At 44.1% G+C, this 26,629-nt stretch overlaps 4 protein-coding genes across 7 annotated transcripts in view; 1 reads left to right on the top strand and 3 right to left on the bottom strand.

Moving 5' to 3' along the window:
• Window positions 1-9,497, top strand: part of LOC118414616 (plasminogen-like) — a 14,162-nt gene extending 4,665 nt beyond the window's left edge. For 3 of the 4 annotated variants that reach the window (XM_035818785.1, XM_035818787.1, XM_035818786.1), the window contains 8 exons: window positions 684-926; window positions 2,052-2,288; window positions 2,825-3,049; window positions 4,089-4,313; window positions 5,589-5,803; window positions 6,231-6,411; window positions 7,225-7,260; window positions 7,840-9,497. In XM_035818785.1, the coding sequence (XP_035674678.1) occupies window positions 684-926; window positions 2,052-2,288; window positions 2,825-3,049; window positions 4,089-4,313; window positions 5,589-5,803; window positions 6,231-6,411; window positions 7,225-7,260; window positions 7,840-8,651 (2,174 nt within the window). In that variant the 3' untranslated portion in view covers window positions 8,652-9,497. The remainder of the gene's footprint in view (window positions 1-683; window positions 927-2,051; window positions 2,289-2,824; window positions 3,050-4,088; window positions 4,314-5,588; window positions 5,804-6,230; window positions 6,412-7,224; window positions 7,261-7,839) is intronic. The other variant, XM_035818788.1, reaches the window with a different exon arrangement.
• A 6,164-nt stretch (window positions 9,498-15,661) lies between these two features.
• Window positions 15,662-19,591, bottom strand: LOC118412934 (fibropellin-1-like). Its single transcript, XM_035815992.1, has 7 exons — window positions 19,573-19,591; window positions 19,048-19,161; window positions 18,195-18,419; window positions 17,843-17,971; window positions 17,474-17,593; window positions 16,981-17,058; window positions 15,662-16,802 (listed from the first exon to the last, which is right to left on the bottom strand). Exons 1-7 carry the CDS (start codon window positions 19,589-19,591, stop codon window positions 16,687-16,689), a joined length of 801 nt encoding a protein of 266 aa, XP_035671885.1. The 3' UTR covers window positions 15,662-16,686.
• LOC118414666 (laminin subunit alpha-5-like) lies at window positions 18,370-22,019 on the bottom strand. The gene is made up of 6 exons (XM_035818863.1): window positions 21,833-22,019; window positions 21,123-21,254; window positions 20,379-20,637; window positions 19,695-19,784; window positions 19,048-19,161; window positions 18,370-18,419 (listed from the first exon to the last, which is right to left on the bottom strand). The coding sequence occupies exons 1-4, from the start codon at window positions 21,993-21,995 to the stop codon at window positions 19,742-19,744; spliced, it is 597 nt and encodes a 198-aa protein (XP_035674756.1). The 5' UTR covers window positions 21,996-22,019; the 3' UTR covers window positions 18,370-18,419; window positions 19,048-19,161; window positions 19,695-19,741.
• A 408-nt stretch (window positions 22,020-22,427) lies between these two features.
• Window positions 22,428-26,147, bottom strand: LOC118412933 (laminin subunit gamma-3-like). The gene is made up of 6 exons (XM_035815991.1): window positions 25,910-26,147; window positions 25,119-25,255; window positions 24,164-24,311; window positions 23,678-23,911; window positions 22,680-22,811; window positions 22,428-22,448 (listed from the first exon to the last, which is right to left on the bottom strand). The coding sequence occupies exons 1-6, from the start codon at window positions 26,012-26,014 to the stop codon at window positions 22,428-22,430; spliced, it is 777 nt and encodes a 258-aa protein (XP_035671884.1). The 5' UTR covers window positions 26,015-26,147.
• Between the last annotated feature and the right edge of the window lie 482 nt (window positions 26,148-26,629).

Below are 26,629 nucleotides of genomic sequence, written 5' to 3'. Positions count from 1 at the left end.
AACCGCACGGTCCAGCCTCGAACCGCACGGTCAAGGCTCGAACCGCGCGGTCCAAGTCTCGAAACCGCACGGTCCAGAGTCGAACCGCACGGTCCAGAGTCGAACCGCACGGTCCAGGCTCGAACCGCACGGTCCAGACACGAACCGCACGGTCTAGACTCGAATCGCACGGTCTAGAGTCGAACCGCACGGTCCAGAGTCGGACCGCACGGTTCAGAGTCGACCGCACGGTCCAGGCTCGAACTGCACGATAGGCTCGAACTGCACGGTCCAGGCACGAACCGCACGGTCCAGGCACAAACCGCACGGTCCAGGCACAAACCGCACGGTCCAGGCCCGAACCGCACGGTCCAGTCTCGAACGGCACGGTCCAAGCTGGAACCGCACGGTCCAGGCACAAACCGCACGGTCTAGGCTCGAACCGAACGGTTCAGAGTCTACAATGATATTGGCAGGACATCTATTTTGTACCATTGTTTGACTGAATATGACTGCCCAAGGTTGAAATAAACCCGTACCTTCTGTCCTATATAGTTTAACAACCTAGGCTTATCTCCGAACAGATTCTACAGTAGCAGGCATCTGGTATCCATGTGCCGAAATGCGTCCACATTAGAAACTGTAGTTGTACAGTTGTGCTTGTATATTGTTATTTATGATCGTTATTTTATCGGTGAACGCAGCGGAAGCCTGCCTGGTCTACAAAGGGGAATCCTACCGTGGAAAACTGGCTACTACCGTGACGGGAAAGAAGTGCCAGCGATGGGCCAGTCAGACTCCGCATTCCCACAAATACCGGCCGGACAAGTACGAGTCGTACGGGCTGAACGAGAACTACTGCCGCAACCCCACCGGCCACTCCGCCCCCTGGTGCTACACCATGGACCTGGGCAAGCCATGGGAGATCTGCAACGTGCCCGGATGTGGTGAGGTCACACTGTACATTCTGTACGTCTGAATAACACCAATGTGTGTGTGTGTGTGTGTGTCTGTGTGTGTGTGTGTGTGTGTGAGTTTGTGTGTGTGAGTGTGTATGTGAGTGTATGAGTGCGTGTGTGTCTGTGTTTCTGTGTGTGTGTGTGTGTGTCTGTGTGTGTCTGTGTGTGTGTGTGTGTGTGTGAGTTTGTTTGTGTGAGTGTGTATGTGTGCGTGTGTGTGTTTGTGAGTGTATGTGTGTGTGTGTGTCTCTGTGTTTCTGTGTGTGTGTGTGTGTATGTATGTGTGTGTGTCGGTGAATGTGTGTGTGTGTGTGTCTGTGTGTGAGTGTGTGTGTGTGTATGTATGTGTGTGTGAATGTGTGTGTGTGTGTGTGTGTGTATGTTTGTGTGTGTGTTTGTGTATGTGTGTGTGTGTGTGTGTGTGAGTGTGTGTCTGTGTTTGTGTGTGTGTACGTGTGTGTGTGTGTTTGTGTGTGTGTGTGTGTGAGTGTGTGTGTGTGTGTATGCTTGTGTGTGTATGTGAATGTGTGTGTAAGTTTGTGTGTGTGTTAATGTGTGTGTATGTTTGTGTGTGTGTTTGTGTATGATTGTGTGTGTGTGAGTGTGTGTGTATGTGTGTGTGTGAGTTTGTGTGTGTGTGAGTGTGTGTGTGTGTTTGTGTGTGAATGTGTGTGTATGTTTGTGTGTGTGTGTGTGTGTATGTTTGTGTGTGTGTGTGTCTGTGTGTGTATGTGTGTGTGAGAGTTTGTGTGTGTGTGTGTATGAGTGTGTGAGTGTGTGTATGTGTGTATGTTTGTGTGTGTTAATGTGTGTGTATGTTTGTGCGTGTGTGAGTGTGTGTGAATGTGTGTGTGTTTGGGTATGATTGTGTGTGTATGTGTGTGTGAGTGTTTGTGTGTGTGTGTGTGTGTGTGTGTGTGAGTGTGAGAGAGAGAGAACGAGAGATATTACGAGTGTATTTGTGTGTCCAAAGACCGTGTGAGCTACAAAATGGTATTTCCTGTAGATAGACTGTAAACTCTGAAATTTCCTACCCACAGACTGTGTGAACTACAACATGTTATTTCCTGCCCATAGACTGAACAATGAAATTTTTTTTTGCCCTACCCACAGACTGTGTGAACTATAAAGGAACAACCTACCGCGGGACCATCGCCGTCACCAAGTCAGGGAAGACGTGTCAGCCGTGGGCCAGTCAGACGCCGCATAGCCACAAGTACACGCCTGTCAATTACCTGAACTACGGACTGGACCAAAACTACTGCCGCAACCCGTCTGGTAACGCCATGCCGTGGTGCTACACCACGGACCCCGGGAAGAAATGGGACTACTGTGACATCCCAGGATGCGGTAAGGCCCGGATTTTATCAGACAGCGACCGCTTGCGATCCCGGTGCGACCCAGATTAAATAAGACTATAAACAAGACTATAAAAACAAATCGAAGTTCTGGTGAAGTACCAAGGTCAAACACAAAGGGGCCCAAAATCGACATTGATCTTTGTCTTTCCAACACCTACCCACATTTATGCTGGCCACAAATATCCGAAAACACAGACAAGTAGACACACCAAAAACTATACTTTTTGTTCACGGAGGTAATAAAATCGCAAAGCGCAATAAAATCGCGAGGTCGCAGCGAGGTCGCAACAAGGTCTCAGTGGGGTCGCAGAGAGGTTCTAGTGAGGTCCTCGAGGAATGAGATTTTAATATTGGCAATGAAACCTGGTGATGTTGTTTTTCTTTTGGTTGCTAGCTTAGCTAAGGGAAATGTCAAAGCAAATGTTTACATACTTTTGAATAATATATACCTTTAACATGGATGAAAACGTGTGCATTTCTCTTATCTATATTTTGTAACCGATTGTCTTCGTAACTCTTCCAAAGAGTGTGTGGAAGGGACCGGAGCAACCTACCGCGGTACCGTGGCCGTGACCAAGTCAGGCACGCCCTGCCAGCGATGGGACAGCACCTCGCCCCACAAGCCCAGCTACGCGCCGCCGGATGGTAAAGATCACAACTACTGCCGCAACCCATCCAGGCAAGGCATGCCCTGGTGCTACACCACTGACCCTGGGAAGAGATGGGAACTCTGTGACATACAACCATGCGGTAAAGTTTGACAGTTATTTGTCTACTCGCTGACTCGACGTGAGAATTGTAAACTGGTTAGGTCATGATATATCAGACTTTTTTTTTCCTTGCAAAAAAAAAACAACAACATTTCGGCATTAGCGTTGGTAATCTAATGGTTAGCGGCCCTGCCTCTGGAACTGAAGCTTTGAGTCCAATTTCGGCTGGAAAGGGTTACAGTCCTTAGAACGGGACGTTAAGCCGTGTTCCACTGTTAATTGTGCTTGTCGGAAAGAGGTAGGGGAATTTACAGGCACAACGAACCTGTATAACTGCCTTCAGTGATCTAAACTGGATCGGTATGAATTTCACTATTTCGGTAACTTACCTGGTCAATAGCGTGATGGGACGTACGGCAGGCAGACCACTGCACCTTTCTTAGATAGATGGAAATATGTTTTTAAAGAAAACGAACAACTGGGAAATGTCAAGACACAAGCAAGGCTTTGGTCCTATCGAATGTTAACGCGAGAGTTGAGTGCAAATTCAATCCTGATTTCTTGACTTCTTTTTGTTATGTTTCCTGTGTTATGTCACGTTAAGGCTAAACTTTTGGTTCACTCGTTTGGCAGTATTATTTTATGTTATCTAAGTTTAAATCTGACTTTGTACAATCTTTATGTTTATGTTACCTAAGTAATTTGGTTTCATAGAACGTTATGTATGATTATGTTATTGAAGTTGATTTGGTTCTGTTGAACTTAATGTATGATTTATGTTCGGGGTTCTCCCCCCAGGGGGCTTTGAAAAACGCCGTCAGGCAACATGCTTTACCCTGGTTAAATAAAGAATAAATAAACAAACAAACAAACAAACAAACAAAAAACTACGTACGCTCTGGCAAAACCTACCACCCGTACATCTATGTTTTAATCTGCAGCAAAGGTCTATCAGAGCCTATCCATGAAAAACAAGAAAAGCAATGAGGTTTAAAATAACATTTAACAAATGTCATATTCTAATGTGTTCCAACCTGTTCCAACAACTAACCCTGTTTAATGGCGGTTTCTACCTGCAGAATGCCGCATGGGAAAAGGGACGTCCTACCGCGGGACCGTGGCCGTGACCAAGTCAGGCAAAACCTGTCAGCGTTGGGACAGCACCTCGCCCCACAAGCCGTACTTCAAGCCGCAGGATCGCAAAGACCACAACTACTGCCGCAACCCGGACGGCCAAGCCCAGCCCTGGTGCTACACCACAGACCCGGGGACCAGATGGGAGTTCTGTGACATCCCCGGATGCGGTAAGGTCTTCCCTTCGTAATGCGAGCTTGAGGTTGTTATTTCCTACCAAGTCAGCGCAGTTACTTCGAACTCTGTTTCCCTTATGTTTGTACTAGGAGTATGTAAAGCGTCACTTCTTGCAAACCAATCCATATGAGCTTTAGGCTAATTGGTTTCCCTCCCCACGGGAAGTGAGCATTACTAGTGTATTACATGTAACAAGCTGTTGGCCCACGTAACACTGCGCAGGGAAAACTCGTGATGACGAACCGAGGTCCATTTCATCGCACTGCTAGATACCTGACAACTGATATGGTGCTCGCCGCTCAGCCGCTCGCCGCTCACTTCCCCAGCCATTGGTGCAAGCGGAGGCCTGAAGCAAAGAGAGAGAGAGGCTTCATTTATAGAACATTCTGTTTACAAGTAGCATGCATATTTGCAGGTCGGTGGTAATTAGCGGCCTTGCCCTAGAACTACAAGTCGTGAGTTCGATTCCGGCGGTGCCGCTCTCCCGACATGCACGCTACCGTAAAGTGTCTCAGTCCTTACGACGGGGCGTTAAGCCGTGGTTCTCTGTTCACTAAGCTTGTTGACATGAGCGAGGGGCATTTCCATGGTACGATGAACCCGTAAAACTGTATATAACGTCTGTCTTCTATGTCACGACCAGCGGAAGAACGACAGCTAAACTGGATAATCACTTTTTTACTGTAGTACGCCCAGATGTGATCTTGTTTTCTACGATTCTGTGATTCTGAAGGTGTGATGTCCCATGTAGGGGACTCAATGGGAGATGTGATTCCGAAGTTGTGATGTTTCATGTAGGGGACTCAATGGGAGATGTGATTCCGAAGTTGTGATGTTCCATGTAGGGGACTCAATGGGAGATGTGATTCCGAAGTTGTGATGTTTCATGTAGGGGACTCACTGGGAGATGTGATTCCGAAGTTGTGATGTTTCATGTAGGGGACTCAATGGGAGATGTGATTCCGAAGTTGTGATGTTTCATGTAGGGGACTCAATGGGAGATGTGATTCCGAAGTTGCGATGTTCCATGTAGGGGACTCAATGGGAGATGTGATTCCGAAGTTGTGATGTTTCATGTAGGGGACTCAATGGGAGATGTGATTCCGAAGTTGTGATGTTTCATGTAGGGGACTCAATGGGAGATGTGATTCCGAAGTTGTGATGTTTCATGTAGGGGACTCAATGGGAGATGTGATTCCGAAGTTGTGATGTTCCATGTAGGGGACTCAATGGGAGATGTGATTCCGATGTTGTGATGTTCCATGTAGGGGACTCAATGGGAGACAAGCTGGAAGCATCGACACACTTCAAAGTGGTGAACATCAGGAAGACAGTGGCCGACGCGAAGGCCTACTGCCAGGCGGAGGAGAAGGGTCATCTGGCTGACGTCACCAGTCAGAGGGTCCATGACTTCCTGGTGAAAACTATCCAGGAGCACGGCAAGACGAACCTGAACTACTGGGTCGGTCTGCGTGATGCTACGGTAAGCTTAAGATACAGGCCTGCTGTGTTTCTACAATGCTACGGTAAGGAAACAGTTCTAGTGGTGTACTCTCCAAGCAGAGATTAGGCTCCGGCTGTTTTTCTAACATCTTTAGTAGTTTTTATCGGTATTTCTATTTTGTATTGTATCTTGTATGATATTGTCAAACAATACAAGATACAATACAAAATAGAAATCCCGATAAAAACGACTAAAGAACGTTGAAAAACAGCCGGAGCCTAACCTCTGCTTGGGGAGCACTAGTGGTGTACAATGCTACGGCAGGACACCGGCCTAGTAGTGTACCATTATGTCTGTGTGTATGTGCGCCCTCTATTCTTCGCCGTCTGATGGGCGCCCATGGTACTGCAGCTAAACTTCCATTTCGTATATTTCGTTCTGAACATGCTGAACGTTCTTGTCGCAGGGGAGCGGCGGCTGGGAATGGGCGGACGGAACTCCCCTGTCGACCTGCAGCTACACGAACTGGGCCCCCGGACAGCCGGGAAACATCGGGGGGCAGCAGTGCGTCATGCTGAAGGCAAGAGCCGGCTTCAAGTGGGACAACGCTGGGTGCAGCCAGAAGAAGTACTTCATCTGCCAAACAGGTCAGGCCTGCCCCTTTCCACTACTCTCTAGAGGTTGAGTCGCGGAGATGTTGAGGAGCGCACCGGTAAATTTCCCGACTATTACTTTATCTCCGCGACAAAACCTCTGCTTGGAGAGTACCTTTCCGCTAGGACGGCGCATCACCGCGCTCTCTCTGCGGCCTACAATTTGACAGACACATTTTGTATGATATATCTGGTATATATGAAATAGAAGGATACACACATCCATTTTAAGTCGCAGAGAGAGCGAAGCGCGATCGCCGTCTAATCTTATAGCCCTCAGCAGTCTATCAAAAACTAGACGGCGATGGCGCTGTGACCAGGTTGGGACCTAAATTAGATTTGTGTCCCCATGAGTCCATAATTTGGATATCATGCAATACGTAGCAGAAAGCGTCAAATCACAATAAAACATACAAAGCGTAAACGTTTCTATGAATCCGTTTAGTGCTCTGTCAATAGCTTCAAGGTCACTGTCCCAATGGAATGAGATATGTTCGTATAGTGTTATCTTCGAGGGTAAAACGCTTTGATAGATCTCAATAATGCTTCATGGGGCAAGATAGCACATTAAGAGGAATTGTCTGAATGACGAGAAAATTCATCAGTAGAATAAATGTAGTTTAACAACTCTGAGATGATTTAGAATTCTGTCAAAAATTAATTTAGAAAAAAAGACAATGAAAAAGATTTAGAAAATGATACAGCAGTGATTTAAGAAGAGTGAAGCTACTAACCTTGAGCAAGGTTTTCACATTGTTACCCTGATGACTGTTGTGTAGTAATGGAAACTTATGATTCTCTTTCCAGGACCGGGAGATACGGACGCGTGTGGGGGACAGTCAGGTGAGATGGGAGTACAAATATAGTATCCTACTCAGAAGTACCGCAAGCCCAATCTTTTCGTTTACAAGCGAAAACCCAGCGGTTATTACGGAGAATGGTGCCTAGGTCAGGGAGCTCCATCTGTATCGTCAGTCATTTTAGTAATTTATCAAAATTTTGTCAGTTTTCATCACGTTAGCACCATCTACTGATAACAGCCGGACCAGGTCCGATGACATACACATATCAACTTCTGTCTGACGTTTGTTTTTGTTCCTTCATTCCACCGGACGGCGATCGAGCTGCGACCTTCTTGAGACCTAAACTGGATTTGTGCAACTCTTGACTCATAATTGCAACATCATTCAAAATATAGAAGTATGACACCAAAAACAACAAAACACAGGCACAAAGTGCAAAAAGAGTCATTTTCCCTCTATGAAATTATTTGAGCGATCTGTCAAATCGCCCTATTGCAGCGACGTCGCCGCCCCAGTGAAATGGGGACGTTGTTGTTGACTACATGATAAAACGCCATAGTAGAACACCAATTCAACGGTTGTGTGACTGTGATCATTGACTTCGGACTTTACCTTCCAGCACGAGAAGTCGAAGCGGATGTGGACCCGGAAAACGCCTTCGAAGCGATGCGGTCCTCCCTCCTGCAGGAGGAAGCGGCGCTGTCCGACCGCGAGGCCGACAAGCTCCGCCGGTCCGAGTCCGAGGCCGACTTCCACCACATGGTCCGCCTGACCGAGCTGAAGACCGCGCTGGAGTCGGAGACCGAGGACGGACCGGAGGCCATGGAGAGGCTGAACCAGATCTCGCGAGAGCTCGGGGAGGTTTGGCAGGCGGATGAGGACCCGGATGTGGATGAGGACCAGGCTGATGAAATCCCGCGAGAGTTTAGCGTGACTTGGCGGCCGGAGGAGGACCCGGATATGCCGATGACCGCGCTGGAGTCGGAGACCGAGGACGGACCGGAGGCCATGGAGAAGCTGAACCAGATCTCGCGAGAGCTCGGGGAGGTTTGGCAGGCGGATGAGGACCCGGATGTGGATGAGGACCAGGCTGATGAAGTCCCGCGAGAGTTTAGCGTGGATTGGCGGCCGGATGAGGACCCGGATGTGCCGATGGCCGATGACGACCTAGCTGATGAGATCCCGCGAGAGTTTAGCGTGGATTGGCGGCCGGAGGAGGACCCGGATGTGCCGATGGCCGATGACGACCTAGCTGATGAGATCCCGCGAGAGCTGGGCGAGACTTGGGAGGAGCAGGAGGCTGATGACGTCAGCGAGGATGAGGAGGATAGAGACGCCATCTTGGAAGAGCTGGATGGTCTCGTGGAGGAGCTGAGGGAGATTGTTGAGGAGAAACAGATGGAGATGGAGGAATGGGTTGATGACAATTAGTAGAAAGTTATCGGTGAAATCTACAAAAGTGAAAGTTATCGGTGAAAACTAACAAAAGTGAAAGTAAAAACTAACAAAATTACGTTTTTTTCTTTATTTTCTATTTTACTGCAGTGACAGAACATGCGTTGTTCTTTTCGAGTGGTTTGATAATTGTTCAGATTACTGCATTATTCCTGGTGAAACTAACCAAAGTTAGTGTTGTTTTTTTATGGTCTAACTGAAATAAAGAAACGAGAGGGATGGAGAAAACTTGTAGTTGGGAGAAATAGAGAGATAGATGAACAAAGAGAGATGGTGAGAAAGACAGGTAGTTAGAGATAAAGAGAGGGGGAGAGAGATAGAGAAACCGAGGACGAGTGCGAAAGAGATTGAAGGAGAGCGATGAAGAAAAGTCTGGTTGTAATGTCAGGACACGTTAGTTTAAGTTACGGTTAACACTTGGTTGTAAACAAACAAAGTCAGGTCGAACAAAATCAGTACAAAATGATGAAGGTGACAGACAGTCACCGAAACGTTTACAGGAATGAATAGAAGGTTGTGAAACGACGAAGACTTTGTTCGATTGATCTACCAACCTGATGAAACTATTTACGGAAGAAAGTCAGGATAGTTTTGTGCGCAACTGATATATAAGAACATGTGTTGTTCTTTAGAATTATGTTTTATACATAGTTAAGGTAATGGCAGTATTCTTGGTGAGACTAAAAAAACGGTAGCATAGCTTTATTACTTCCCAACTGAAATGACGGAACATGCGTTGTTCTTTTTATTAAGTATTTTGACCTTAGCAAAGATGCAAGATGTAAGTTTTTTCGAGGTGATTAAAATGGTTCGAAATTAAAACATTTTTGGGTTTTGTTATTCAATTCATTAATCTATTTGCATCAGGCCCATAAAAACATAGTACAATTAATGATTATCTTCATTGGAAGCTGCTAGAGAACTCACATCGCTTTTTCCCGACCAAGCGAACTATCTATCGATCTCCATAACCTGTGTAGAACACGAGGTATTCAGGCCGAGATTCATCTGCAGTACCACATACAGAAGTACATTAACCTGATCATTTCTTCCCTTTAGTTTACCAAACCCACCCCCATCGACAGACCAAATTAAGGTTCGTCCACAACGTCTCAGATTATGATGTCCACAAACAAATAAAGGGACACAGCCCCCCAAAACATAACCTTATTGGTGAAGATGCAATAAAGATTAGTTAAACACTTTATTCATCGATTGAGAAACTGAAGAATGAAAAATTCTACTGCGGTTTCCTAACCCGAGGAACTGGCACTATTTGTAAACAGCAAGAAGAACACACAATATTGAACTCTACTACAAATATGTCATAGCCCACTTGATAATATATGCCCAACGAGCAATGAGCTCATAAAGCAAACATGACGACGAAAGGTCCTTGGTGTAGCGAACAAGTAGATATTAAAAAGACACGTGCTAAATAAATATGCATACCTGGTTACCATGGTAATGGAGAAACCGAGGAGCGATGGTTCATATCGCGCGACGTGAACAACAGGGGTTTACTATCTGACATAAATCATACGTTATCTTAAACCTGTTCAGACCGGTGTGACAGCGTTCTCGCCCCCCCGTGATCTCGCCCCCAGTATAGTACCAGGTAGCGCACCTGTAATATGTAGTAGCCAGCTGCTATGGGGGGGGGGGGCGAAAACGCTAAAGGGGGGCGAAAACGCTAGTGATCTCGCCGGGGGGGGCGAGATCGCTGTCACACCGGCCTTTTTTGGTCAAACTGGCCGGGAAGGGGGAGGGCGGTTCTGGCCGATATTTGGCATTTCAAGCTAATGGGAGGGATAGATTGTCTTCAACGTGTCCCTTATGTGTCATAAAGAGAAAACGCGCTTATTCTGTAAAATTTGATCCATGCAAGTCCCCCGCGTGGTTCCTTCGCTGCCGAGGATGACTGTTTCTGTAATTGGGGAGGGGTAAGAAGGGATGGATTGTGTGTGTTGGGAGGGGGTGGGGCAATATGGCCCGAGCTCTGAAGACCAAACTCTGAGGCACACAGACGATCGCACATTATACATCGGTGGTTCCCGCACCCATCACAAGTTACTATCATTACAGTTTGGGACATTAGCTTTGTGAAAAACACTTGATCGTTCAAAGCTGCACAAGAGTTAACATGCACCTGCCTTGTCGAGTGTGAGTGAGTGAGTGAGTGAGTGAGTGAGTGAGTGAGTGAGTGAGTGAGTGAGTGAGTGAGTGAGTGAGTGAGAGTGAGTGAGTGAGTGAGTGAGTGAGTGAGAGTGAGTGAGTGAGTGAGTGAGAGTGAGTGAGTGAGTGAGTGAGTGAGTGAGAGTGAGTGAGTGAGTGAGTGAGAGTGAGTGAGTGAGTGAGTGAGTGAGTGAGTGAGTGAGTGAGTGAGTGAGAGTGAGTGAGTGAGTGAGTGAGTGAGTGAGAGTGAGTGAGTGAGTGAGTGAGTGAGTGAGTGATTGAGTGATTGAGTGATTGAGTGAGTGAGTGAGTGAGTGAGTGAGTGAGTGTGAGTGAGTGAGTGAGTGAGTGTGAGTGAGTGAGTGAGTGAGTGAGTGAGTGTGTGTGTGAGTGAGTGAGTGAGTGAGTGATTGAGTGATTGAGTGATTGAGTGAGTGAGTGAGTGAGTGAGTGAGTGAGTGAGTGAGTGAGTGAGTGAGTGAGTGTAAACAGCAAGGAAAGCTAGAACAGATTGAGGTAGCTAGTTATATACGTTAGGACAAAGTATTTTTTTAGATCTTCTACCCATGTAATTATCGGATATGAGCCATGTTTTACCACCATACCACAGTGGCCGCCATGAAGCCTTAGGCCGAAGGTACAACCTGCAGCGCGACTGTTGATAACTTAGTGTGGTCAGTCTGTCAGGGCGGACTGTCCGAGTTCCTCTGGCTGATGAGTATAAACTGGATAGATTAACGAAATCATTTCTACATAGAGACTAGATACTTACGTTAAACACGCCTTCTGTCTCAGCGTGATTAGATGTGTACTGAAAATATATGGAGAAGTTTTATATAGACCACAGCTGCAGCGTGTTTGTACCTCACACCTTTCTGTCCGGTCTGGATACATGACCTGCTTCAGGTCATTGCTGCAAGTGGAATATCATGGGGTTTACGAAAAGCATACTGATTTTCACTGATTGTATCGTGGTTGTGAGAATGATTGGTGTTGGGTATTTTGCCCACACCACATGTTTTACTCGTACACTTCAGGTGTGTACTTGATAATGCCGCTGTTTTCTGGTCCTGTCGTCATCTTGGACTACTCGCGTAGTTCTTGCGCTTCTTTCATCTAGTTAGCGACGAAAGTTGTGGGATTTTTTAAGCTATCACGGTGGCGAAATTGCAGTGCTTGCGGCTATTGGTAGAATAGACAAATGTGTATCTAGGTCTTCATACAAACAAAAGTATTCAACAATTTGAAAGATACTTAGATTGTGGAAAGTCAGGTTGTTGAGAGGTAAGAAAATAGTCCATCGGTTCTTAGTACATTGTATCACCTAAAACCTGTGCACGACATAGTGGCAGATAGAATACGGCATGTTGGTATCAGTAGCCATGGATAAAGCTGTCACAATGAAAAGGTCCCCAGGCCGTCCATTGTTTCATCTCTAACAGGTAAAACCCTAAAAAAATGGGCGTTTATAAGTAAAAATCAGTTTTGATCGGTTTTTATTGACCATGATCCATATAACAATGGTAGATGCAAAATTTTAGACATATTGCAAGATGGCCTGACTAAAATCGCGCCCCTAGCGGCCGGCCCTGCAATACCGGAGAGAGAGTAATTTAAGTGAACTACATTTTCAGTTGGCTAGCAAGGACTTTTGTTAGGACACGTGAAAAAAGTAACGTAATTGAACAGAAGTTTATCAACTGGGCTATTACTGTACTACAGGAGGTGCTAAAATGGGCAGTTTGGCAGTTACATTATCCATGCAAACGCACAAAGTCTTCAAGTCGCCCATCTCCTACTTCCTCATTGGTATCTTCTATGTCCTCAAAATCGTACAATGCTTCAGCTTCCATAGCATGCTCTCTGTGGCCTATTTTCCGTCTATTTGGCTCATTACGGGCCAATGGTAAAGCGACCCAGTACAAAAATGGCCTATCATGAGCCAAAAAAGGGCCCCAGAGAGCCTGCTATGGAGGCTAACAATGCTTAATGATGGACTGTGATGAATTAATCCCTAACAATCGTGTCGGATGAATACTCATAGGATTTCTTCTTCTTCTTCTTCGTGTCATCATTTATCGTCGGGAAAAATTGTTTACATTTATGTTTAGTAGTAATAAAGGAAAATCCATTTCATTCCCTTTTTTTCGACTTCAAAATCAGAAAACGCAGTGCAAAATTTTATGAAAATCAAGCCATATTGGATTAGAATGCAACTTTTCAAGACACTCAAGTCCTGGGAATAATGACTTGTGGGGGCGATTGCCCCGTATAAAGTCCGAATTGTCCAGTCGTGTCGTCTTGATTTCATAAGAGTGAAGGATACTTGGGGGCGATCGCCCTGCCTGTAGTCCGGGGCGATCGCCCTGTTGGTAGCCTTGGGTGATCGCCCTGCCTGTAGTTGGGGGCGATCGCCCTGTGAGTACTTGGGGTAGTTGATCGCCCTGTGAGTACTTGGGGTAGTTGATCGCCCTGTGAGTACTTGGGGTAGTTGATCGCCCTGCTGGTAGTTGGGGGCGATCGTCCTGCTGGTAGTTGGGGGCGATCGCCCTGACGGTAGCCCGGGGAGATCGCCCTTTCAGTACTTGGGGGCGATCGCCCTCCCTGTGGTTGGGGCATGCCAGTAGGTTTGCTCGGTCGACCTGCCAGTAGCTGGGATAAATTTTAAATATAAGTATACAAATATAATGAGCATGCAATCACACTCACACATACATAAATACGCAAATTACGCACTCTTAGTCCATTGCAATTAGGTGTATTGATTGGTAAGGACAAAGGGAAAACTATACAACTGAATACGTAAAACTACAGGTTACAATACAAATGGTGCAATGTATAGAGCTAGAGGGATGGACCCTTTACAGTTCATATTTAGCTTGATTATACTTTTCAGCAATGCCCTTGTTGAGCATTTGTCAGCAATGTATTTTAAGCTATTCGTTTGTTACTGATAGCTCTAATTACAAGTTCTAAATCTACGTGGGCCTTATCAACTGATTCAAGTTCAGCTTGTGCTCGATACAATTCGATGCGCAAACGTTTGCGGTATAAACTCAGTGGTTAAACAAGAACACGAAAGAAAGAACAATCAGAGACTACTGGCAACATATGTGGCATCACAACTTCATGACATCTGGGATTACACATTGTATTACAAATTAAAAATATCATATGGCAGTACCCTAGCGCAATATGAATAAGCTATTGAATGTATTGTTCGTGGACAAATGTAGTCAAACCGCAATCACATGTACTTGCCGTATTATAAAGGTTGCAATGGGGACGGTTTTGGACAGTGCTCGAGAAAGGAGCATCAGCGTGCAGGTGACGTGTTGGAGAATCTTGCTGCGCGCGGTCTCGGTCCATGCACATGTTCCAATTCCTTTTAAACGGCACTCAAGACGGCACATCGTCAGCGACCGCACGTTTTGATCAAACGGCATCTTTGATGCGACCCACTGGAAGATCACAGTTCTCCTATTTGTTTGACGTGGAAGTGTGACAGTTGCAAGCGCCTCCGCAGCCACATGTCTCCTCGCCATGAAGAGTCGAATCACCAATTCCTTGTCTGGAATGGGCGTTGTTCTGAAAATTGAAGGGAAAAAATGCATCTTTTGTAACTGACAATGAATTTGAACTATCCGACTTAAGCTTGGTAAAGCTAGTTTCAAACGATGTGCGAAACTGAGCGGCTGAATTTCGGCACAACAACGATCTGTTGAGGGACGTGGGCGCTAAGACATCGGGACCATTATTGTTATGAATACATAACAACAATCCCCTAGACGTTAAATGTGCTAATATGGTGAAATAAATGCCAATATCACGCAAAATATATTATCCAGTTTTAATTCTCTGACAATGCATTGGTTGTCTTTAGGTACTTGAGTCATTTTTATGATGCTGATGCGGAGGCGATGATCCCATGAATTAGTTCGCAGGAAGTGAAGTGAAGTACTTGGTGAAAGTGAGCCGTTTTCAATGCGTGCTAATGAGGGGGGCGTGAGGGCACGCGCCAACAAGACGGGGTCCGCACTTCAGTATAGCCAAGGAAATTATCGTCAATTATCTGCTACGGGTTACTCCTACGTGAAAACTGACTGGGATTATAGTTTTACAACCATTCCGAGCCAGAATATGGGACAAACGCGGCGACCTTATGCAAGCACACGTCATGGCACAGTTATTAGAGAAGTGCTTAGCTATAACAGACTGTGCTGCAGTATCTCTGGCCTATTCGTAAGGTTTCGTCCCCAGCTAAATTGGCATTTTCACCTTGCTTTATTTTCTCAGTAATGAATACGAAAGTAATGAGTTATAGCGAATATTGATAGATGGGCACAAAAAATTCTAAAAATAATTTTTGTACCATATGGATTACGTCAAAAAGTGTTACCCCTTACACTATTTTTTCTAAGAAAATGCAACACTTTGGTACATACGGCTGCAATGTTTTCATGTGAATAATGATGACATTGTGTTAGAAATTATCTTTCAACTTTTAGGACCGTTTCTGTGACGTTGACGCTAACTTCAGATGCTGGTGGCTATGCACTTTTACTGACCTTACCTCACAATGCAAGATCGCTGCAACACTACATTATCATAAGTGTTTATGAGGCTATAAAGTAATTTGTGTAGTTATTTTTGGCTTCTTAATTAAAGGGTGCCGCGTCAATGAAAGTTTCACAGAGGAGAAAGTGATGAGACGCAATAATTGGATGGTTGGTACCAAAATAGTAGCACAGCGGCCAATCTTTTAATGAAGAGAAAATAAATCATGGGACGCAAAATATCTGACATCTGTCCGCACTCCCCCCAAAACAGTATGAGAACAGTCATCAACGACAGCCCCACATTGTATACATCAGTATAGTGAAAACAACTGGCCGCGGCCGGTGGTAGGAGGCTGGCGCACACATTTATGGTACTTGCTACGATTTGATTGTCTTTGCCACTATCGCCCTACATGTATACAAATGATGGGACCTTACTTAACCTCGGCGTCGGGTACAGTTACGTCACTACTGGGGCGATCGAAAAGCTGCTCCATGGTAACAACCGTGACGTAGTCATTAAGCCAGCAAAATATGTCATGATTGTAGCAATTAATAGATGGCGCTTTTGAGGCTTGTGCCAGATTTACTGTTCGCAGTCCTGATATTTATACGTTTTATTGTTTTCGCCTTTATCTTCCTACTACAAATAACGAGAACTTAATCAACCTTGGCGTCGCGTACATTTGCGTCGCTACGTATACTACGGGGCAACCGAAAAATGCCAGGGTAACAACCGTGACGAATACGTGGTCACGATCGACACAGTAACCCAGCGAATGGTAGCTCTGACAGCAAAAGGTATTATGATGGTAGCAATTAATAGATGGTTCTTTTGGGGCTCGAGAAAAATTTACTGTATACAGCCCTCATATTTCTTATTCATACCTATAGATATCCATATATGTCTGTTAAGTTGTACTGTAAGTAGCTGTTATACATGTAGACCTTACGAAAGTCGCTGTACTTTTGTCGTGTCTATAAAGATTTCTGTCTTCGTCCATATTGCCTTGGCTCAATGGTTGTTGTACAGGGTTCAGCCCAGTATTTTATCAACACACCTTGCCGTTCAAACGCAATCATAAAATCAAATATTTCTGACAGTAAATCATTCCCAGTACTTAGTGCACGTTGAAGCAGGACAATCGGTGCAAAGGCCACGGAAGAGTGGAAACGTCGAGTATCATCTTTGAACCGCTTTAATTTTTTTACATCTCTAATCAAATTAGATCCAGCAGTTGATTGCCTTTTGCGCGCACGAGGCTTGGGCTGTGACGTCAGCCAACCTTGCAGGAGAAGGACGCGGCGCTCTCCTCGGTGCAGTACATGCCATCCAGACAGGAGGCGCTGCTGCACTGGTAAGGGATCGTCCTGCTTGTGATGGGGGCAAGATCTGAAATATATATGAAGTGTTATTTTGTTACGCTTCCGAATACGTAGAACGTTTACAGTGAAAACAGGATGTCAACTCAGTCAGCATTGTTCAAATCCATCATTCCTCTGTACCGTAGTTTATTACAAGATCTTTTAAAAGCCATTTTGATAACAAAACGATGAAAAAATTTACTTACGAACGCATTGGAAGTAGAAAGTGTAGTCCTGACAGACCCAGTACTGGGGACACTGGACCTGGGAGCACCAGTCCATGTCTGGAGAAAACGGGTCCAAGATTGGAAAAGGTTAGGACGGGATATGTTGTAAATAAAGACATGCCTAATAATAAAAGTTTTACTTGATTTGCTAGGTTGGGCTAAAGAAATTCTCCGTGGAATCCTATAGGGCAGCTGCAGCTGTAGGAGTTGATGCTGATGTTGATTCCCGACAACTTCCGCCATTTTGGCAGGACACACTAGTCAAATATTTAAATATCGGGTTGTCACCAAACTGTGACAGCTGGAGTAGTTTCTGTTTCGTATTTGCTATCATCGACGTATAAATGTATGAAATTATCAAGTATGATAGGAACCGAAGTGCTAAATGTTGATGTAAGTTTTATTCAAAGTCTATTACGTGTAAAAAATCCCATTTATGACAGACGAGCTAACATAGTAGCAAAGCACCTACTTATCTCACAGGTTTTCCCGTCAAACCCGGCAGAGCAGTCGCAGAAGGCAGCGGAGTCGTCGAAGCAGGAGAAGCAGATACCACCGTTCTGACAGACGTTTTCTCCACAAGGCTTCATATCTTACAGAATTAAAAATAAACAACAACGAGAAAGTTTTTGTTGATATAAGCATATTAAAACACTTACATGTGCACCAAGAGGAGAAAAAATTACGCTTAAAAGCCTGGAGTGTCCAAGCTAATATTTCTATTCATCATCTACCGTTTTCGCACATATACGGGAGGATTTTTCTGTAAAGTACACAAATCCTCAGTCTGGTGAATTATCGTTGTCTTCCAGTTGGGGTTAAAATAAATGAAGTGGCTTACTAGACTGGCAGACATAGTTGTGCTGTTCCGTGCACGCTGCTGTCCTGGCCAGGAAGTTGTCGCTGCTGTCCAGGAGAGCACACAGGTCACAGGGAGCGGCTGGCTCACTGGAAGACCACTGGATTGGACCTGGTATTGAACGGTATTAATTTTTTAGTTGATTTACTATTACAATAAAACTGTATAAATAACAAAGAAATCATAAGCTTTTTACCACATGATTATCCACTTTTGTTTATTTTCTTTAATTACTGGTCTTTTATTTCAATCGCCACCCTCAGATGAGTGGACGTTGAAGAAAACAAATCGTCTGGTCCATACAAATCCATTGTGAAAGACTGGTCTTACTTACCTGAAATTGGAGAGCCATTGCTGTACAAAAAGGCTGTTGGTGCCGATCTTACGGCCAGCCAGCTGGAAGCTCCATTGGACGCCATTAGCTTGTCAGCAAGAAACCTTTGCTCCTGCTCGTCTTTCAGATCCACCAAATGGCCGTTCTTAACGCTGCAGGCCTGTGTTGCCTCCTGATGGGTTAGGGCCTCGGACGAGAACTCGTAGCATTCACCGGCAAAGAATGCTGGAGTGAAAATATTGCACAAAGGGTACGCTTGTTTCGTCGTCCTCTATTACAAACGACGCTTAGATTAATTTGCTTTGGAAAACTAAATGATGATTTTACATTTGTATTGGAATATACTTTTTTCGAAACGTTAATCGATCAAGATCATTTGATTTTTCTATAACTGTGATTGCATCATCTACAAACACAAACGTAAATGTTGGTCCTCACGTTTCCAACACAGCCAGTAATATCAGTCAATGTTATACTGATTAGACAATTTTATGCTGATGATTTCCGGAACAATATTACATTGCAAAACGGTACCACGATATGGATAATTACCATTATAATTACCTTTATCATATAGCCAGGCGCCGCGGACCAATCAGAAGGTCAGGCCAGGCAGGTGGGTATCGCTCCCCTGATTGGTCAGAATGAATCGACACCGGCACCGGTGTCGATTTGCATCGACACCGGCACCAGTGTCGTACCTCATTCGCTACGCTCACCCGGTGGTTTATTCGGTGGTTATCGCACCTGACCAGGGATTATCTCACCATATACACCTCGGGCCGGGGCATTAACCCTTTATTAATGTTTAAAAACAAGTAAGAAGTCTTTGACTAAGGTAAAACAGTAGTACCAGTTTCACAGTTCTTGCCGGTGGCACCTTTAGGACAGACACAGCTGTAGCCGTCCACGTGATCCAGGCAGGTCCCTCCCTGCCAACAAGGGTTGCTCGCGCACTCGTCGATATCTGTATGAATATAAAATGCACCTAATCAATCATAATGTTACAGAATTTCTGTACATGTTGTGTTCAAGGCTTTAATAGGAATGGAAAATGTATATGTCATTCTTGGATATGTACAGGTTCAGTGCAGGTCCCGAGTTCACGTGGGGTGGACAACAATTACCGGAACCCGACACAAATTTAGTTTAATGGATTGTATAAAATATGGATTGCATAAAATAATACATTGCTCCAAGACCTTTAGTTATAGATACAGGTACAGCGCAATTAAATCGCAAGCCTGAGTCTTAGTCACAACACTATAACAACAAGTTTGCAGCATAAACTTTGGTAGCATCATATTCTACTAAGAATGTTGGTTTGACGCGTACCGTGTATGAATCGATTCTTTCATGAATTCCGCTATAATTTCACTTAGAAATTTGTATTGCATTTACCAAAAGGTGGCGACTCTTAAATTGATTCCTCTGATTGTATCAGGCGGTAGATGTATACACGATGAAGATATTAGCTTATTGAATTGAAAGAATACTTACTTTGATCACAGTTGGTACCCTCCCAGCCGTTCTCACACGTACAGATATTATCGGTACAGGTTCCATGGACACATGTGGAGGTCTCGCACTCTGGTAATATGAATCAAAGTGTTGTGCAACAATGTTAGTTTTCGAAGCCACTAAAGGAATTCAAGTCAATCATATTACCCGCTGGCTCACAAGTAAGGTCCAACAACCATACTTATGAATGGATTCGTATGACTGTGGCATTCAAATATCTTTAAGCATCAATCGATAAATCAGATTATTTACTTTTATCTAGCTACTTAATCTATAAGAAAAAAACACTCTGTAACTAACCAATATTGCATGAATTCATCAAGCAACAGCCAAGTGGTAATACGATGATAAATTTTCTAAACCATCGTTACTTGCATTAGAATATCTACCCCACATACATAAGGTCCATGTTTTTTGCATATTTGGAATCATCGGACATAAAAGAAAATTCTATTCAATATTCAAGGTTTTAATCCTATTTTTCTCTGTAAACAAGTCCAACTCGAGACACTAGATACCAGATTCGTTTATCTAGGAACTATTCTTTCTCAGAATAGGTACATATTGTGTTAAATACGAAATAAGTAACTTAATATTTCATGATTATGTGCATGCTGACGTCGATAATAGAAAGGCAACCAACGATCTCAAGTTTATCCCTACCTGCACACAGGGCGTACAGGTTGGTAACGTCTGCTCCAGTCACGCACGCACCACCATTTGTCCGTATTGTATTTCATTCCACAGGCGCTGTCGTCGCTCCACCATTCAGGCATGTACACAAAGGTGTCATCAAGGGACTCACATCTATAAGGGTTATCATGTCCACACAGATGAAAAGAGAGGACCCTGTGGGTTTCACAGCTGACACCGGCGTCGTCATACTTGATGCAGTCGGGGGTCCAGTAGCCGGTGCACCGACCTTTAAAAAAACGTCGACAATAGTTTATTTTCACAAAATACTTCTTTCCAACGAACCATCATCATTGTACTGTAGACTACATCTGGTATCTAACAAACACGGCTACCATACGAGACATGCAACACGGAAAAATTTAGAACTGAGAAACCAAAGACAAATAGCCTTAAGAAATCCTTCACCTATATAACAACATCCGGATGGAACCAACTAGTACATAAGTTGCAAACTGTGAGTACATTCAAGATGTTTAGACAGCAGCTAGTGAAACACATGCGAAACTCAGCTAATGACACATGAGGTACTTGATAACGTTGATAAGGCACATGCGTTTTTTTGATAACTTTTTGAATGACATGTAATATATGTTATGTGTTGTGCATTTTGTGTGTCCAAATGTTATGTGTAATTATTACTCACAGAAGATTAGATGTTGCAGTGATATGCTGTCAACAACTAAAGGAGTCAATAAACAATAATAAACCGACCTGAGGCGAAGCAGGGGTACCTCATCCCCGCCGCTTCACACGTGGCCTTGACGTTGGCACTGGTCATCGGTCCAGAGGCCTGAACCTTATAAAAGGACCAGCTGCCGATGGTCGTCAGGTAAACTCGTTGACCTTGAATTAGATTTAAATTGAATCATTTTCTTCTCATAAGTATTTTAAAGTCAATAAGACTCCATTTCAAAATGAATACGCCCAGTTCAAACAATGGTCTGTAATAGAAACCCAATCTTGCCATTTCAAATGAGATTAGACTTACACTAAATCAAATGAGATTGCTAGTCATTTTTATTATTCATCTAAAATGCCACAACATAGTGACGTCATATTGGGGTGTTTGGCTGAGAAACCAAAGGTCCTGGGTTCAAATCCCCTGACGTGCCAGCGACTTTCCTCACTCCACCCAGGTGTAAATGGGTAACTGTCAGTAACTTCGGTTGGAGAGGTAAAGGCAGTGAAAGAAGAGGGATGGGCTCTGGCTTCCCATACCGTGTTCTAGACACATTCTCCTACGCAGAGACATCCAACGGAGAACTATATCCGGATGTAGTTTGCCGTTGGGTGTCTCGGCGTAGGAGAATGCCTCGACGCAGTGGATAACATCCCTCTCTTCCTACTGTCTTGAAAATGTTAGTGGACTATCTACCTATACCAATATCACAACCAAAACAACTGATACCACTCTACAGTACCTTGGCAGGGCCGACCAGGCTGGTAGGGGAACTGGTTATACAGAGGCTTGCATTCCTCACAGAATCGGCCCTGGGTGTTTCCACTGCAGATGCACTCATACTGGCCGGAGTCTGCATTGATTTCACAACCTTTCCCAAATCCGTTACACTCGCAACGGACCATAACAGAGATCGCCGACACTGCATGGTGGTCCTGGGAAGGGAAAATGTAAATAAAATAAACATTGGCCCTAACAGAACAATCCGGCAATACTTTTAGGTTTAAAATTGTTGAACCAATAAGCCCTAGAGTATCTTATCTAAATTTTATATCTATATACATTAGCCAGAAGCTATCAAATACAAGCTTTCTGCCAATCCACCCTTTCTCTTCTAACCCAAATGCCAAGCAATGATCAATCAAGCATTGCAGTTTATGAGTAAACCCATTAAATAAAACAAAGCAAAATAAACAGGACCAGGGCGTAACAGCTAATATCTAAGACGATTGCTGTACTCACTCTGGATGATGTACAAAATGACCCAAAACTGGTGAACCTACCGACTGATAAGTATCTAACACCAGCTTAAAAACGAACTAGAAACAGCCATGCCTTCAAGTAAGAGAGTTACAAACCTAGAATTGATGTGTTTAGAAATTTGTATTTTACCAGAACTATCTTAGAGTGGAATATGTTATCACCAAGCGGCATCTTCTCTGGATATTTTTTAAGAACACTTGCACAAAAGCTAGGTTTGACAGGTCGTTTAGTACTATATGACCAGCTGCTGCCTCGCCGCGTGCCTGAGAAGGTGGGGTGTTGCGCCGAAGGGCGGTTATACCAGCTATACAGACGCAGATACTCACGAACTGGTCTGCAGATGTCCCCAGCACCAGGTCCATGTCGTAGAAGCGCAGCTGCAGGTGTCGTACAGCCTGCCAGCGCTGCCGGGCCTCATCACTGAAACTGGGGGGAACCTCCGACAGGGACACGGTGATCTGGGGGAGAAAGTATGATTCTTTATCATCATCTTCATCATCGTTCGACGTGCTTACACACGACACGGTTATACCGTAGTCTCCAAGCAGACCCTATGGTGCCTTAGCTCTAGATTTCAAATTCAGAATTTGTACAGTGCCAATAAGTAATGTGAACATTAGTATCAAAGCAGGCCAAGGAGTATAGTCGGCCAAAGGGAGTCAAACGGGCACCGCTATATTCAGTCCCTTGTCAGTTTTAATACTATCTCTAAGGTACCGTAGCGTCTGCTTGGAGACTAGTTATACCGCCTTTTTCTGGGTGACATACCCTTTCGCTGGCTATGTATAGTAGAGCAGATTCATCCCTCAAGCTACCGCGACATCTTGCACACTGCAGTCGTCCCTCAGAAAGACATCTGGAGCCGCATAGTTCAAGTTTTGAACTTTTATTCAGCCTGTCGGAGACAAGACGGTAACAAGACGGGGATGCGCCAGGTCTCCCGTCCGGGTAAATGGTCCAAGTCACCATGTGGCTGATACGAAACAGAGGTTCGCCGGGCCTTCATCCGGGTGATTCGAAGTGAGTCACCAACTCCAGACAAAAGAATTTGCACCATCGCACACCGCACCATCGCACGTGGGGGGTTCTTTACAGTGGATGGGGTGTGGCTCTCAACAAAAATAACGTATTTTTGAAATATGAGCACGTTACAACGTCACTCATTACTACGATTGGAACCAACTAGCCGTGCTATACTTCTCGTATTATTATTTTACTACTTACTAGTACTGTCCTACAATATGAAAAATTCTTATTATTGATAATCAATGACAATGACAAACGATTATAAGAACAAATAGCTAATGTTGCAAACTCCACACACCCTTTCATTATACAGCTGCGGCTCCAGTTGTGCGTACTCCCGGCACACCACCGATTCCGGGCTGTCCGGCTCTGGTTGCTTGGCAACCCCGAACCTGCGACAGTCCCTGTTGCCATTGGTTACCAGGTAAATCCAGGGGTCAAAGTTCAGTCCGTCAGCTGACCTCATGATGGCCAGCCGTCCCGGCCGGATGGTATCACCCATGTGGATGGTGATGTTCTCAGGGTGGTACGTCTGTATGGGTTCAGGAACAGGTGAAAGGTCATCGTCACGGAAACTGATGACAATGACGTCATGTTATCATTATCATGTATATGACGACAGCATGTCGATCTTGAAGAAATATACAAGTGCATTGTAGCTACTCTACCTGTGGATCTTATCAACAAACATAAAAGGACAAAAGCTGACACACATCCAAATTATACAATGTACATAAACTTCACACGTGATAAAAGAGTTGTTGTTTCTTCTCGTTGAAAATACCTGTCCCAGATCCAGGGTTATGGAGACCTCTGCTCGATCTCCGACCCCGTTCCCGGACAGCATCAGCTGCTGCAGTGATGTGCTCTGCCACCAGGTGGAGCTGTTGCCATCAGTCATCAGTGAGGCATTGTGGGCCAGGGAAGGATTGCTGTAAAGACGAAATCCCAATCGTTTAAGATATTCCTTAGTAACGTATATACACATTTATAATTTACATCAATCGGTGACTAGTTAAAAAAAAAAAAACATGCGTACGTCCAGAAGATCCGCGAAAGTCTAGACCTAGTTCTCCCAACTCTCGCCAGAATTAGGTCAGTCCGTGATCAAGATGGAATGATGGCCATCGAAAATTTGGAGGTACGTGTGGTTACTTTTAAGGAGCAGCTGCAGTCACTGATTGATGAAAATTTTATGAATTGAAATCTCAATTATGTTGATTCAATCTGTAGTGATGTGAAATGCCATTATTCAGAGGGTATATATATATATATATATATATATATATATATATATATATATATATATATAAGGATATATATATATATATATATATATATATAGGTCGAAATATCTAAGGGTGGTGTGATTGAGGTTAAAACCCAAATCAAATTACCTTAAAAGAGATACACGATGCAAAAATAAAAGTCACTCCAGCAACTGAATAAATTCGAAGTACCGTGCCTAGGCTACCGAGCTTCTACTGTCTTTTACCATTGACTGGGGGAGTGTTCTCAGTTTACATTTCAGTACCAAGGCTAGCCTTTCTTGTTCCTACTTTGGCAAGTATGCTGTATCTAACACTGCAGCCATAGTAGGTTTATATTTCATAATATGTAGAACGTCCTTTCTTTCTGGGCAACCTCGATCAAAACATGGTGAAATTTTGTAGTAGAGCGATGATGGCTTCTCTAATCAGAACTAACTCCTGTATACAGTAAGAAAATGTTTGCAGCACCTTGCGTCACACCTCTGTATCTGTCTGTCGGACGCAGGTTTGAGTAAGTCGCTGTGTGGGTAGAAATCCTCCAAAGGGCTGCCGCAGGTCACGTTCGCTTTCACGGGTTTGCCTTGTGCAACATTCACTACCGGGTCCTGGTGGATTTAAGTTCAATTTAATCACTGACAGTAATTCTACTATCAAAACCAAAGAAACGACATGTTATTGGGTAAGAAGTAGGTACGTCCGTACGTCTTCCACGTCCTCCCACAAACATAACAGAAGTATCACTAGATCTTAGTATTGAAATTTCACTTAATAAGTACAGCAGTTTGGTAGATGTATCATCATTCCGTATCTTTCTGCATTGGTACAAAATCTAAAGCTGAAAAAGACAGTGATCTACTAATTATTGTTTCCCAATGGGGAATTGTTGTTTTTTATCTTCTTCCTCTGCCAAGTAGAGGGCTCACTGAAAGCAACCATGTCGTGCTTGCCTATGTTTGTAGAGATATTAATATTCTAACGCTGTCGTTAACAATTGAAAAGAGTCAGCGTTCGCAATGGAGGGTGGCACGCAGGCTATCTGGTGTGTCCAGTTGTGAAATCAGTTACGATACTCTAATTGGCTCTTTAACCAACGCCGAATTAAAATTAATAAAAAGCCCGGTTTTGCTTCAGCTAAAGTTTGGATCGAGTTGCTGCGGAAATTTCTCTGCGGTGAGAAAACCTACGTACCAAGCGATAATCACACACACACAAAAACAATCTGCCATGCCGGCACTTACGACGGCTCCGTTTGATCTCACCGCAACAGCTACGGCAGCCCCTCGGTGTAGGGGCGAACAGACCACCGCCAACAACAGCAACAACACCCCGGTAACGGCACGGGGACGGGTCCTCCGGGAGTTCATCCTCGAGAAGGGTTAGGATGTAGTTATACCAACCGCTCCGTTGTTCCGTGTTTCTTGTTGGCAGAGGTTATGTAAATGTAAATTTAGTTATGCCACAGCTGGTCTGTAGTGAACCTTTGGACTGTTTGAATAGTAGCACACAAGATGGGTCATACCAAGTACCGAATACGGAGAGGAAAATACAGCGTCATCGACAAATACATTTAATCAATACTACATACTAGTAAATTTGAAATGGGTACAATTTTCTATTCTTTAGAATTAAATTCTAGAAGCTATTGTTTATTTATCTATTTGTTAAGTTCTCTTAAAGGCGTACAGCATAAATTTGTCACTGACTTACTTAGACTGCTTTGATGGGTGGTATTATGTGAAATTAAGATTTCGTTACAGTTTTTTAATCAAAACGTATTTAAAGTGTTCCATGAAGATACAAAAAAATGCTTGCTACGGGTTGAAAATAGATATATAAAATTTGTTGAAATCATAATGAGAAAAACTCTTTTTACAAAAAAACTAATATAATTAGTCAGGAAAGAGCTGAAACTGTGAATATTATCTTTGAAGTGTTTTATTCTCTTCAATCTGAAATCAAATTAGAATTAACATTTGGCT

Source organism: Branchiostoma floridae, chromosome 4 (assembly GCF_000003815.2).
Source record: "Branchiostoma floridae strain S238N-H82 chromosome 4, Bfl_VNyyK, whole genome shotgun sequence".
NCBI lineage: Eukaryota > Metazoa > Chordata > Leptocardii > Amphioxiformes > Branchiostomatidae > Branchiostoma > Branchiostoma floridae.
Note: the sequence above shows the minus strand (reverse complement) of the source record. Positions and strands in the feature narration are given on the sequence as shown.